General features: G+C 36.5%; 1 protein-coding gene and 1 long non-coding RNA gene across 2 annotated transcripts; both read right to left on the bottom strand.

Moving 5' to 3' along the window:
* Positions 1 to 6374: 6374 nt before the first annotated feature.
* On the bottom strand, positions 6375 to 9718 carry LOC116134814. The gene is made up of 3 exons (XR_004128805.1): positions 9512 to 9718; positions 6974 to 7221; positions 6375 to 6571 (listed from the first exon to the last, which is right to left on the bottom strand). It is a non-coding gene; the product is annotated as an uncharacterized LOC116134814 (long non-coding RNA).
* A 919-nt stretch (positions 9719 to 10637) lies between these two features.
* On the bottom strand, positions 10638 to 13897 carry LOC116134792 (endoglucanase 11-like). Its single transcript, XM_031420437.1, has 5 exons — positions 13513 to 13897; positions 13207 to 13419; positions 12905 to 13105; positions 12450 to 12704; positions 10638 to 11490 (listed from the first exon to the last, which is right to left on the bottom strand). Exons 1-5 carry the CDS (start codon positions 13789 to 13791, stop codon positions 10840 to 10842), a joined length of 1599 nt encoding a protein of 532 aa, XP_031276297.1. The 5' UTR covers positions 13792 to 13897; the 3' UTR covers positions 10638 to 10839.
* Between the last annotated feature and the right edge of the window lie 1428 nt (positions 13898 to 15325).

Raw genomic sequence — 15325 nt, forward strand, 5'->3', positions numbered from 1 at the left:
CATATATCGTGGCAAAATTCAACAAATAATTCAAAGAGAACTAAAAAATTTCAAAATAAAAATTAGAATTTTAAAAACAACTGTAAAGTCAGACAACTCTTCGAAAATATAAACAAATCTTTATCAACATATAGAAAAAATTGATCCTCTAAAATTTCATTGCCACTTGCACCAACTCAGTCACAGCCCAAAGACGCATTTCATTCAGTAATCAGAAAAATACAATGAAAGCTTAAAAGAATATAATATATACAAAATAATGGTAAAATTATTAGCTTTAAGGGGGCGTTTGGATCATATAATGTTTTATTATAGGGGTATATTATATTAATGGAAAGAAAGATTACCTTAAAGATTACTGGAAATGTCTAGAAAATGTGTTTGGTTGGTTCGAATAAATTGGTAAATAATATGTTTGGTTAGGAGGATAAATGAGTAAGTATATTATATAGATTACTAAATTGTCCTCTTGTTAAATATTAATACAATAGTATTTATTATTATTATTTTTTGAATTATTTTTTTTTAACCCTCTACATTTGAAATTTTGCTAAAACACTCTAGCCATATAAAACTTTAATTTGTAGCAAAATCACCGCCACCACCCCAAGCCATTGCCAGCAGCCAGCTACCATTGCTGGCAGTCGATGGAATGGCACACGGCTGGCAGTATATGGCCGGCCGTGCACCGGCAAAGCCAGAAATGGCCATGGATCACAAATCCATGGCTAGAAAACGGCCAAATCTATAGCCATTTCACGGCAAAAAATGTGGCCGTGAAAAGGCCAGATCTTTGGCTGTGCCATTTTCACGACCAAAGATCTGACCTTTTCACGGCCACATCTTTGGCCGTGAAACAACCATAGAAACACCAGATCTCAGATCCAGGGCCGAAAAAGGCCTTACCGATGCATGACTGGCCAGATCCCGTCGGTCGTGCACTATTACAACAATTGACGCTGGCGGCCGGCGGTGGTCTTGGGTGGTTTGGGGTATTTTGTTAACTTTTAAATTTTTTTGTGGTTGGGGTGTTTTAACTAATTTCTCAAATGTGGAGGGGTTATGTAATTGTTATTTGGTAGACATTTTAAGGCAATTGTGTCTAAAATAGTTTTTAATTAAGGGCAAAATAAGTAGAAAAACCAGATTACCCTAGTAATGTTTTAATAACACCTCTAACAAGGTAATAAGATTATCCACCACATTACCAACAGTAGACACTATTTGCAATAAAAGATTACCGTAATATTTTATTACATGCAAACCAACACATGATTTTTGCAAAATAAATGAAGAGTACCCCCGTTATCTTATATACCCCCGATCCTAGCGGCCCCTAATAGCAATAAAAAGAAAATGACTATCAACAAATAAACAAAAATCTGTGAAGTTACGAGTCTCTGATCAGATAAAATAAATGTTAAATTGTAGTAAAAAGTGAATCTAATCAATATATTATAAAGCATGTGAAGGTACCCAAAAAAAAGAACTTAAAAAATCATAATTATATGATCAAGAAAAAGTGGATAATACTATGACACATATAAAATAGTATAAAAACTTTTGAACATGACATTCATTGTCATTAATGAATTGGCCTTTTACTTTCACCTTTTAATAATCATGTGTCACATAAGATTGAATACAAAGCTAAAAGTGTAGAATAATTAAAAAATGAAAAGAATAGATAATGAAGTATTAAGAACATCAAGTTCAAAGTAAACAATAATGATGCATTATCCAAAGCAATTGCAAGCTCCTTCATGAATGGGTTTTGTTTCCATATAAACCTGATAGGCCTCATATACATAAGGTTTACAAATTGAAGGGGGAAAGGGGCACTAGGGGCAGAGAGTGAAGAAGAGTTAGTTAGGGGAATCTTATCCACGTGGCTGAATAATATGAAGGGTGTGAGGAGTGTGTGAGCAAGGGTATTTTGTGGGATACTTAGTATAAATTTAAGTGATTAGCCTTGAGGAGGGTTAAGCACATTTTTAAGAGAATTAACAGTGGAGGCACCTACCTCCTCGAACTGGTAGGATATTATATGGTTACAATTGTTTCCATTTACTCTGTTCTTTTGTTCCATTCTTCTACTTAATACAATACTGAATATATTCTTTGAATTGTTTGTTCTCTCTTTTTCTCATGTAGTTGCAATTTGTGTTAGAATCGGTCTGTTGTAGCAGGTGGGCATATCTACTAGTATTAGAGCTTTTTTTTTTTTTTTTTTTTTTTTTTTTTTTTTTTGGGTATGTTTAAGTCAAAAATGGAAAACATAATGGAAGGGATGGAGAAGGAAATGGGAAGTGTGAGAGAAGATTTGGGTAATCTCAAGATAGATGTGGGAAACCTCAAGGACTATCTCCTTGAGCTACGGGAATGGATGAGAATAAGGGATGAGAAAGAAAATAATCAGAATCGAGAGAAGAATAAGATAATGATAGAAAACTCTAATAGTAAAGAGAGTGGGATCTTTAACGAATTAAGGAAAAAGATGGCAAAAGAGAAGACAGGAAGTACAAGAAACTAGAGCTACCAGTTTTCAATGGTGAGGATCCTTTTGGGTGAACTTTTCAAGCTGAATGATATTTCCAAATCAACCGATTTGAAGAGGAGGAGAAGGTGGAAACAGTGGCAGTGTGTATGGAAGGGAGGGCTCTCCACTGGTATCAATGGGTAGAATCGAGATCGCCAGTCTTATCCTAGGGGACATTCAAATCGGCATTGATCGATCAGTATAAGCCGTCATTCAGGGGATCATCCTACGAAGCTCTCATCACTATTAAGCAAGAAAGGACTATGACGGAGTACAGAGAGCAATTTCACACAATGGCAGTGCCTCTACAAGAGCTAAGAAAAGATTTCCTAATGGGAGTGTTCCTAAATGAGTTAAAGAGGAGATGGGGGTTGATTTATGGTTGATCTAGCCCAATTCACTTTTTGGGTTAATGGATCAAGCCCACAAGGTGGAAAAAGGCTATGGGCCTTAGAGAACAATAAGCGTAGGGGAAATAAGGCCCAATTCAGAAGAATAGACCAATATTATCAGGTTAGCCCAATACTAGAAAACCCACGCCTAAATTGGGAAACAACCAATTCACGACCCCCAGATTTAGGGCAAAGCTTATCAACACCCCACAAAAGTTTTGATCGCAGAGAGCGATCGATGGAGACAATAGCAACCAGTTATCGTGGTGACAACTTCCGGCGATTGTTGGATGCTGACATACAATAGAAATGCGAATGGGGGCTGTGTTATTGTTGCGATGAAAAGTTTGGGTCAAATCATAAATGTAAAAACAAATCCCTACAAGTGTTGGGGATCATGGACGACGAAACACCAGAACAACCAGAGCTAGAGGCTGTAGTTGACGAAGAGCTCAACAATGAAGGTAACCCTCTACTCCTTTTAATGAATTCAAATGTGGGTATCTCATCTGATAAGACCTTAAAACTTAAGGGTCAAATTGGGGATGTGAGTGTGGTTGTGTTGGTTGACAGTGGGGCATCCCACAATTTCATCTCCCACGAGATAGTTCAGAAGTGGGGATGATGGTAGAGAAAGGGAAAACCTTCAAGGTAATGGTGGGAAATGGTTATACAACTTGGGGTGAGGGTATTTGCAAAGCAGTTTAATTAAAATTGCAAGAGATTGAAATCCAACAAGATTTCTTCTCATTTGAGCTGGATGGGGCAGATATGGTGTTGGGAATAACATGGCTAAGTGCCTTGGGAGATGTGTGCTCAAATTGGCGAGATTGACCATGGAATTCGATTATGAGGGGACAATGGTAGTTTTGAGAGGGGATCCATCCTTGGTGAAAGCATCAGTATCTCTAAAGGAATTGCTCAGGTCCTTACAGGCTATAGGCAGAGGTTATGTAGTCGAATTTGGCTCTATAGGGCTTAAGGAGGAACCAAGGTTGGAGAAGATAGATCTCAATATGACCAGAGTGATAGAAGAGTATAGCCAATTGTTTGACTAAACCACCAAACTACCTCCCTACAGAACCCATGACCATGCCATAGAACTTCAACTAGGATCCAAACCCCCAAACATCAGACCTTACAAATACCCATACTTTCAAAAGAATAAGATTGAAAAACTGGTAGGTGAAATGTTAGTAGTGGGAATAATACATCCCAGTACCAGCCCTTATACTAGTCTTGTCTTGTTAGTTAAAAAGAAGAATGATAGTTAGCATTTTTGTGTGGACTACCAAGCCCTAAATAACCTCACTATACCTGATAAATTCCTAATCCCAACAATTGACAAATTATTAGATGAATTGGCAGCAGCTACGGTATTTACTAAACTAAACCTTAAATCGAGGTATCACCAGATTCACGTGAGAGAAGTAGATGTTCCAAAGACAACCTTTAAAACTCATGAGGGACACTATGAGTTCCTGGTCATGCCATTTGGCCTTACTAATGCCCCCATCAACCTTTCAAGCATTAATGAACTCCATTTTTAGACATGTCTTGAGGAAATTCATCATAATTTTCTTTGATAACATCCTTGTCTATAACCTAAACCTCGACACTTACCTTTAACACTTGAAACAAGCCTTCTAGATTTTGAGAGATAATGAGTTGGTTGTAAATAAAAAGAAGTGTTCTTTTGCACAGAGAAAACTAGAGTACTTGGGACATTTGATATCAGAAAAATTGGTAGAAGCAGATTCGTGTAAAATCGAGTCCATGACATCTTGGCTAACTTCGAAGAATGTAAAAAGCCTAAGGGGATTTTGGGGGTTAACGAGTTATTACAAGAGATTTGTCCAACGATATTGGGCCATTGCTTAACCCCTAACCCAATTACTTAAGAATGACTCTTTTAGTTGGAATGCGGAAGCTCAGGAAGCCTTCGAGAAGCTCAAAATAGCAATGTCTACTGTCCTTGTCTTGGCTGTACCATATTTTCCCTTCCTTTTGAGATTCAATCCGACGGTTCTGATTTGGGTATTGGGGCTATCTTGGTACAAAAGAGCATACTTGTGGCATTCCTCAGCAAGGTATTTTCTTCACAATCCAAACTAAAATTGGCGTATGAGAGGGAACTAATGGCTATAGTCTTTACAGTGCACAAGTGGAGTCATTACCTCCTTGACAGAAAATTCATCATCAAGAATGACTAGCGCAGTCTATAATTTTTAATGGATTAGAGAGCCAAAACCCCAGAATAGCATAAATGGATCTCCAAACTCATGGATTTCACTTTTGAGATTCAATACTACCTTGAGGATCGGGTGGTAGATGTTCTATCTCAAAGGGAAGAAGGGGGTAAGTTTGTTGCCCTATCAGTAGTTCAGTTTTTAGAATACAAAGACCTTGCATCATAGGCACAAAAGGATCCCAAACTTCAGGTAATCATCCAGGATCTCCTTTTTTATTCATCCAGCAGACCTCATTACAAACTTTGCAGGGGTTGTCTCTTTTACAAAAATAGGTTGGTGCTTCCTAAAGGTTCCAAGTTTATTCCAAAATTGTTGGAGGAGTTTCACTACAATCCCAATAGCGGACATTTAAAAGGGTGTCCAATGTCATATTCTGGGAAGGAATTATGAGAGATGTCTAGGAGTTTGTCAAAACATGTACCACATGTGAACTCAACAAACACTCATCCTTGAAGCCAGTTAGCCTTCTTCAGCCAATGCCCATTCCAAGCCAGGTCTTCGAGGATACTTCCATGGATTTTGTTGGGGGATTACCTAGATCAAAAGGAGTGGCTACTATACTTGTGGTAATTGATCGCCTAATCAAATACAGCCACTTAATTAGTCTTAGCCACCCCTACAATGCTAAGGAAGTTACAGCCATCTTCATCAAGCTCCATGAGTTCCCAAGCTCCATTGTTTTTGATAGGGATAAGGTGTTCATGAGTCAATTCTGGCAAGATATATTCAAGGCAACTAGGACTAATCTGAAATTCAGTTTTCCTATCACCCACAAACAAATGGCCAAACCAAAGTGGTTAATCGATGTCTCGAAGCTTACCTTAATTGTTTCTGCAGATCCCAACCCCAGCAGTGGCCACATTGGCTCCCCTGGGCAGAATTTTGGTACAACATGACCTATCATAGCTCCACTCAAATGACCCCATTCAAAGCCCTCTATGGGAGGGATCCTCCCATCCTCCTAAAGTTTACAGATTATCCCTGACATGACCCGTCCTGACCCTTCCTATACCATAGGCTCCAAGCACACCTATGAGACTCAAGTGACCAAGACATGTCATATGGGAAAACTATGAAACCTATTTATGAATGAAAAAATCATAAAACTCTTCTAGCTAAAACATTTATAAGCACTTCTTTTTATTTCTCACAAATAAATATAACATCATTTGCAAACAAACTAATGCAACTGAATTTTTACAAAATGAAACATATGGTATCAGATTTTTCCATATCTTTTACAATCCAAAACATGAAATAAATACATGATGAAGAAACATAAACTTTGCAACAGAAAATAAAACACAACTATGGCACATATGATGAAATGAAGTCGTGTGGCCCAACCTTGAGTGTAATTCACTCCTCTACACAATCTCCTTCTTGACCTAGTGGGGGGAAAGAAAAACATTTGAAAACGAGGGGTGAGCTAAAAATGCTTAGTGAGTGGGGAGTGGGTTAGTATGCAATAAAACATTTCAATATACAAAAAGCATTCATGCTTGTAAAATCTCATTTCCATAAACACATTTTATAATATAAACCATCTTTTGTAACCAATGTTGAAATCTCTCATTGCAAAACTTCTTTTTGAAAACTTTTATGGTAAACAAATCAATACTCATATTTCTCTAAAAATATCATTTCTAAAAACATTTCATGTACAAATAACATTATTAAACTCAATCTTCCCATTTCAGTGTAATCTCATGCCATTACACTCAATTATAATCAACACAAATCAAATGAACTAAAACTCATCAAAGAAAGAAATTTTAAGCTTTACTCACCTTTCATATGCTTGATCTTCCTTTACTCTTTCCTATCACCAGAATTTTGCTCACTGGCGACCACTTTTCCAGCCACCTGCATCGCTCTCTTCTTGCATCTCTCTCTATATTCTTGGTTTCATCTTTCTCTCCCTTCATTCTTTTCTTCTTCCCCTCTTCTTCTTCTTCTTTCTCTCTTTTCTTTCTCTCCATTTTCTTCTCTCTTTTCTTTCTTCTTCTTCTCAATTTTTCTTTTCTTTGAATGATCACTGTTCATCAAAATATTGGGAAAATTTTAATTTAGTCTCCACTTGTTTCGGCTATTACACTATACTCACTCAAAAATTTTAAATTCTTACACTTTACCCCTCAAAATCACAAAATAAAATTTCATACAAAAAAATATGGGGTATTACAATCCCTCTGCAGTAGAGGATGTTAACCTCCAACTGACTAAGAGAAATGAAATGTTGAATGAGCTCAAACATAACTTACTTCTAGCTCACGGGTACATGAAGGGAACTGCAAACCTACATTGCAGGGATATTGGTTTTCAGCCTAGGGACTATGTATATTTGAAGTTGCAACCGTATAAGTTCAAGACCCTGGCCAAGAAATTGAATGAGAAGTTCAGTCCACGCTTTTATAGGCCTTTCGCTGTCTTGGAACGCATTGGTCAAGTGGCCTACAGACTTGATCTTTCTCCTATAGCACGAATACACCCAGTTTTTCATGTGTCTCAGCTCAAACGAAGTTTGCATCGCTCTGTTCTAGTCCAACCCCTACAAGAATTTCTTTTTAAAAATCTGAAGTTTCTAGTTCAGCCCATTGTTGTCCCATCCCCACATACCCTCCTTGATGGCTCTAAGGAGGTTCTCATTCAATGGAATGATTTACCTTCCTTTGAAGCTACATGGGAATCATATGATGTAATACGCACTCAATTTCACCTTGAAGACAAGGTGGATTATCGTGTGCGCGCACGAGGAGGAGGAGGAAGAGAGAGGGGGGGGGGGGGGGGGGGGGGGGGGTTGGTGGTTATTAATAGGCCTCCTATACATAATGTTTATAAATTGAAGGGGGAAAGGGGCACTAAAGGCAGAGAGTGAAGAAGAGTTATTTAGGGGAATCTTATCCACGTGGCTGAATAATAGGAAGGGTATGAGGAGTGTGTGAGCAAGGGTATTCTGTGGGATACTTAGTATAGATTTAAGGGATTAGCCTTGAGGAGGGTTAAGCACATTTTAAGGGAATTAACAGTGGAGGCACCTACCTCCTCGAACTGCTAGGATATTATCTGATTACAATTGTTGCCATTTACTTTGTTCTTTGGTTCCATTCTTCCACTTAATACAATACTAAGTATATTCATTGAATTGTTTGTTCTCTCTTTTTCTTATGTACTTGCAATTTGTGTTAGAATTGGTCTGTTGTAGTAGGTGGGTGTATCAAAACCCCTCTTCGACAAGCTTAAAGCTTGCAAAAGAAAAAAAATGAAATCAACTGTCATAAAAGCAAAAACGTCATAGTTTAACAAGCATAAAGAACTTATGCAACCTTTGTAATGATTCTCGCAAACCCACCCCCATAAACAGAGCAATCGATTGAACCAAAAATAATTTCACTTTGAATATGATAAAGCATAATATATGGAATTCAAATTGAAAATTTGAAAAATCAAACGCTAGTATAAGCAATTCCGACCTTTGAAAGGACAAAAACTGAAAATCAAAATCAATAGGATCAGGATCAGGCCTAATTTCAGCAAGTAGGGTTTTTCCCTTTTAGGGAAAAAAAACCTCTGAAATTTGAAATAATTCAAAATTAAACAATTCCTTTTTTAATTTACATCAAATTTGCATCATAAGAACTTAGGTAGCTTTACTAAAGATTCTCACAAACCCACCCCATAAATAGAGCGATAGATCAAATCAAAAATATATTCAATTCTACTAGTAAACGAAAAATATATGAATTTAGAATTCAAATTGAAAACCCAAACACTGGTATAAGTAACTCCAGCTTTTGAAATGACAAAAAATTGAAAATCAAGATCAGTCGGGTCATGTTAGGGTCCAATTTCCGAAATTAGGGTTTTTCCCGTTCAAGGAAAAACATTCCAAAATTCGAAATAACTCAAATTAAACAATTCCTAGTTTAATTTGCATAACAAAAACTTAGGCAATTTTACAAATGGTCCTCACAAACCCACCCAATTAACGGAGTGATAGATAAAACCAAAAATATATTCAATTTGAATGGTATATGAAGAATATATAAATTCAGAATTTAAAATTTAAAATCAAATGCTAATATAAGAAATTCAGTCCTTTGCAAAGAAAAAAACTGAAAATCAAGATTACTAGGGTTGGCTCCAATTTCAGATTAGTAGGGTTGGCTTTCTAGGAAAAAAAAAAATCCCCAAAGTCAATATATAACTAAAAATAAACAACACTTAATCTCAAACAAAAACATAAATCTAAAACGCATAAGAATCCAAACCAGGAACAATCACGACAAATTTCTCCAAATAAAAAAATCATTGGAATCGAAAATCACCCCCAGTTACTCCTTGAAGAGATTGAAGCAATTGAACTTCAATATCGGAGATAATCACCTAGGTTTTGTAGCTCGTTGAGAGGCTTTGAAAGGAAGTTGGCACCAATTTCGTTGCTCCTCCAGGGACTTCGAAAAATAAATTGGCGGGTTGGGATATAATTTATAAGGAAAAGGGAAACACTATCTGTATCATCAAAAAAGGCTACGCGTTTTAGGGGAAAAACGCGTAAAATTTAAAATTAATAACCAATAAATATTGTGAGATCGGGCTACTATGTTTGGGTTAAGCCCATGTCACAGATCGGGCTAGTATGTTTGAGTTAAGCCCATTTGACATTTTATTTCAACTTCCAAATATCTTGCCAGATTAATCACACGACTGAGGTTAGTCAAGCCAAAAAAAAAAAAAAATTATTCCAATATAAAAGCAACTGTTGGAATTCTTCCATGAATGCAACTAGGCATATATGTACTGAATAAATTCAACTTCCAAATAACATCAGAAGCAATAGAAATTTGAAAGGACAAAATTTTGAATAGCCAACTCTCAACTACATAGCAACCAAATATCTTGCCAGAATTAATCACATTTAAACCTATACAAATCTTAATATAGGCAATGGTTCTCACTTCTCAAGTTAGGCAATCCTACATCCCAAAAGTATAGCAGTTTCGAGACCTAAAAAGTAGCGGATCCAAAAATTTGATTAGGGTGAGCCAAAATGAAAACTAATCACATATTAATATTTTTGTTAGGATGGACCAAAATACAAAAATTATACATATTAGTTTTTTTTTTTTTTTTTTTTAAATTTGAGGGTGGGCCATGGGCTAGATCCACCCCTGCCTAAAAGGTTTAAGTATTGAATTTATCATATGTCGAGGCAAAAGGCCCAAAGGGGTTAGAGGGAACGTTAGTTATATAACAAGCAAACAAAAGTACCCTTAATTAAGGGCTTTTGAGTTTTGAGGAGCTACATATACACTATCCTCAAATTCTTTTTTTAACCATGAAAGCAGCTTTTTCCACGCAGCCATACCCAATTTGTTCACTTTACTTTGAATTAGGGGACATTACAACAACGCAAAGAACCATAAAATTCTCTTTAATTCCTTTACACTGACAAAAGAAAGAGAAAGAAAATAAGCGACAATAGTAAGGTTTTTGATCTATTAACACTAGGGAAAGATCAAAAAATAATAAAAATAAAGTACATATGGAGGCTAGAACACCTTCGTTCAGCCAAAAAAAAAAAAGAAAGCAATTATAAAAATTCAATACTATATTTATATTTCTCATGTAATATATGTATAATAATATATTATTACTAATAAGAAGCAACCAGAGATTGCGAAGGATTTTGGTCCTGTAATTGCAGCATTTTGGCAAAAACTCCCACCAATGGTGCTGTATTGTATGTGCAGGCCTCAGTCTGCATATAGTTATCTCTTTGGTCCATGAAATTATCTTGACAATCGGGTCCTCCCACCAATGCCCCAACTAAAACATTCGGGTTAGGCTCTGGCCGGCTGTACCAATTGTCGTACCCTTGGGTGCACCCAATGAACCCCTTATTCTCTCTGTATGACACAATTGAAGCTCCTCTGTGGTGCACCCTTGTGGGATATTTGGACCCATAACCCACTAAATAGCTCATGTTCATCGGGTTAGAGCCCAAGATATAATCAACTTGAGATTTGGCAAAACTTAAGATCTCTTCATGATCCACTGTCCCTCCATGACAATTCAGCTTTTGATTTGAGTTAACCAGAAAATCCGAGTAAACAGTGAGAAGAAACGCTGCCGTTGAAACATACTGCATGTTGTTCCATTGCCGAATGTATAAGAGACCTCCCGGAGTCCGGTCAATATTGCTACCATTGTTCATGTTGAGGCATGAACATAAGTAGTACTCGGCCTTGGATCGATACTGCTCGAGTATGTGCGTATGTTTCTTGTGTTTATCTTCCGCGAGTAACTGTTTAAAAACAAAAAAAAAAATCAATTAGAGGGAATTTTGAATTTATGAAAAGGTGGGAGACATGATGGGAGCTATGGTGTCTGTTTTATGAATAACAAAACAGAGGAGAAGATGGGATAATTGCACTCATTATTGGCATGTTATTGTTGTGACCCAATTTCTGGAATAGTGGACCTAGGACCCATGTGCAGCATGTGGAATTATTAACTATTACAGTCAAACACTGAAAATCTTTTCAACTTATAAGAGAGAATTACTGCAACAAACGAGCCAACAGATACAGATGTGGGTCTTAATAAGTAAATAATTAAGTGTGTTTGTTTCACTACAGTTGCATTGCAACCATTCATTGACTTCATTTTAACAATGGAACCCACTAAAAAGTGTAAACTGGCGCCACCTAAGGCTCCAGAAACCAAACATCACTATACCTCTGTAATATAATGTGCAATAATCAAAACAAAATTTTTTTGGGGCAGATTTCCCAATCTCTTAACATATTGTTGTCTTATATATACAATTCATATTTAAGTAGAGGGGTACTGGTGAAGCACATATGTATGTGGTACTTCATCGCTTTAATGCCTGCCATGCAAAGCATCAGATCCACATGGTTTTGTTCTTCTTGAGAACCTATTTAGTGTATGTTTTTAATGGGCTGTGATGGGTACCTTAATTAGGGCTTACTCAATCAGTGAACACTTTATTCTAAAAAGTGAAACGGTGTGAGTTAAAGGTTACAATATACTATAATTTCATCGTTGAATACAGTGACAAAGCAAAATCCCCAAAGTATTTGAAAGAGTAAACATCAAACCATTAAAATCCCAGACAAGTCCCATCTTTTTCCTACTAAAAACCAAAACAAAACAGAGGAAAGTATGCAGGCAGTGTTGAAAATTTGCATACCCACCAACCAGTCTTTCAGTAAGAGATACAAGAAAAATAATCTTTACCTTTGAAGTCATAAGTTGAAGACCAGCGTACTTAACATCCCAACTGAACTCTGTAATTGCCCAACCAATCCCACCAAAGTAATGAGCCTTGTTGATAACGTAGTCCAAGTAATTGTCACTGTCGGTGGCCTTGTACAGCCACATTGCTCCCCACAACAACTCATCCATGTAGCCACTCACCGATGCATAGTAGCTCTTCACCACCCCCACACTCGCATCATATCTTCCTCTATATTTATCACCAAATTCAAACAACTGCACCAACCCAGAAAAACAAAAAACAAAATTACTTTACTTTCACTTAAATGTTAGTTACACCACTTAACTCACTTTAACAAATACCAAATGTGTATATTATACTTTAAGTTCCCTAACTGTACTTAACAGAAAACTACTCCAATTAGTTCAAATTTTAAGTGAACCTCAATAAGATCACATCAATAATTTAATGTTACCTGCTGGGCATGGTGCAAGAGTAGGTGCGAGTAATGTGGGTTTGTTTTCTTGAAAACTATTGAAGCTGCAGCCATGGCGGCAGCCGTTTCTCCGGCGAGATCCGACCCGGGATTGTTCTCGTCGATCTTGTAAGCATGTCGTGATGTTGTCATGTCCTCCGGGCGTTGCCAGCAATAGTGATCAGTGTCTCCATCACCCACCTTAAGACAGCACAAAAATACCATCATGTTACAAATTAATTAATAATTTGAAAAACTATTGAGTGCATTAAAGATAAGGACTAATGAAGACTATTAAGTACCTCAGCCCATAACACATTTGGGCTAGTGTGTGCCTTAATGAAGTAATCTGTGCCCCATTTGATTGCCTCCAGCGCATGTTCCAATTCCCCTGCTTCAGCGATCTGGTCTCGGAATTCAATGACACTCCATGAAAGCATTGTCACTGTGAAGGCCATTGGCAGCCCAAATTTTACATGGTCGCCAGCGTCATAATACCCTCCAACCAAATCCACCTACACACAAAGAAACATAACATTTTAATCAGTTTCAACAAACATATATACTTCATTTTGGCTACTGATCCGTAATGATGTGAGTTTACTGACTCCTTGTTCTAAGCCGTCAGTGAGGCCGGAATTATCCCGCCAAGTGACGCGTTGATTGTACGGTAACCGACCCGAACGTTGTGATTCGAAGTAGAGAAGGCTCTTGGTTAGAGCATCGGCATAGTCGAAAGCAGAAACTGTAGTAGCAGTAGAAGTGAAAATGAAGGTGAAGATTGGAATCACAAGAGGAAGGAGAAGAAGAGAATTACTAGGTAGAGAAAATCTTGGGATTGTTTGAAGTTGAAGTTCGTTTAGAATGTTGTTGTTGTTCTTCTCCATTTGTTTTGTCCCTTCCCTCCTAAAGAAGCTAGCTTTTTAGGAGTGAAAGGGGGGATGCAATGGAAAAGAGAGAGAGAGAGCTGAAGTCTTAACAGTCTCTTTCGCAGTTGTGTTGTTTGAAATGTGCCTTTAGTCTTATGTGGTGTATATGTTTGATGCGCATGTGACTTTCACATGAGATGGGCGAAATTCTCTTCTTTTTCTTCCAACTCAAGCGTGATTTGTGCAATGTTTACTGCTTTTGTTGTGCTAATTTTGGAAAAAGAAGGTGAACTCTGATGCCATGGTTTTTGTTCTATCTATATCACCTTAAATCATGCACGTGCTGCCGATTTTGAATGTTAACACACCAAGAAATTTTGGTGTATCATGTCTTCTTATAAAATCTATTAATAAAATTAAACCAGTCTTCATTTTGCTATTGAGTGTCGTTTTTAATCAGGCATTAAACTTTTTGATATAGGAAATTAATGATTAAAGATTCTATGAAAACAGAATTAATATATTTGACAAATATGTACAGTGATTTGTGACTAAAATTTCAAAACTAAGAAATTTTTATGTATTTATTTTAATGAAAACTTTTCGCGGCTATAATCAAGAAGTAAAAATAATATTAAGATGGCCCAAATACTTATGCTATAATTATAAAGGGCTCCTTTGGTTCATCATTTTTATAATTATAATTAATCAAAGGTTGCTGGTCCCACAAAACAATAAGAGATGCACTGCAATTTTATAATTAATTGAAATTGGGTCACATAGATAGAATATTGTATAGGAGAAGAAGAAGAAGTTTCTCTTGGGGAAGACTGTGCAGAGTTGTCTCCAGAAATGGCTCGGCGGGATTCTACATTTTGTCGGTAATAAGTTGTAGCATATATATGGTTAAAACTTGAAATAGTCTTAGTGTTATGTATCAATCTTAGGTTAAAACTTGACTTTTTCAATATATTAACCCAACTCACTCTAGCTTCCACTTGCTTTATTCAATTGATTTGTTTTCATCAGCTTCCTGATTTTGTGTTTGGATTGACTGCGGTACAAAATTCTTTGACCACTGCTCCAAAACAAATTGACTTTCAGGGAAGGATTAAAGAGTTAGATACTTCAATGCCAAATCAATAATCCAGGTAAAATTAAACTGAAATTTTTTTATAGATATCTTTTTTATCATGGAATGAAAGATGAATTTGATGGACCCACCTCGTGAACAAACAAGAAAATCATCATGATATTATGCATCATATCATAATCAATGGCCTTGATTTACTAAAAAGTAAGTTAATAATCATAGCAGATGAACGATAATATAGAAAAATTTCAAAAGTGAATGAACATGCAAATGAAAAGTTGTGGATTATTGCTTCATTTCGGTAGTTAAAAATGAATAATAATTGATATGGTTATATTTGATACCAAACATTTGTCCGTGTGGACTTCCTATGACTCAAATGCCCCACCAATACCATAATTTATACTAATAGTTGACGAGTCATAAATCAACTGAATCAACGAATAAATTTATCTAATT

The sequence above is a fragment of the Pistacia vera genome, unplaced genomic scaffold, assembly GCF_008641045.1.
Source record: "Pistacia vera cultivar Batoury unplaced genomic scaffold, PisVer_v2 Contig291, whole genome shotgun sequence".
NCBI classification, from domain to species: domain Eukaryota; kingdom Viridiplantae; phylum Streptophyta; class Magnoliopsida; order Sapindales; family Anacardiaceae; genus Pistacia; species Pistacia vera.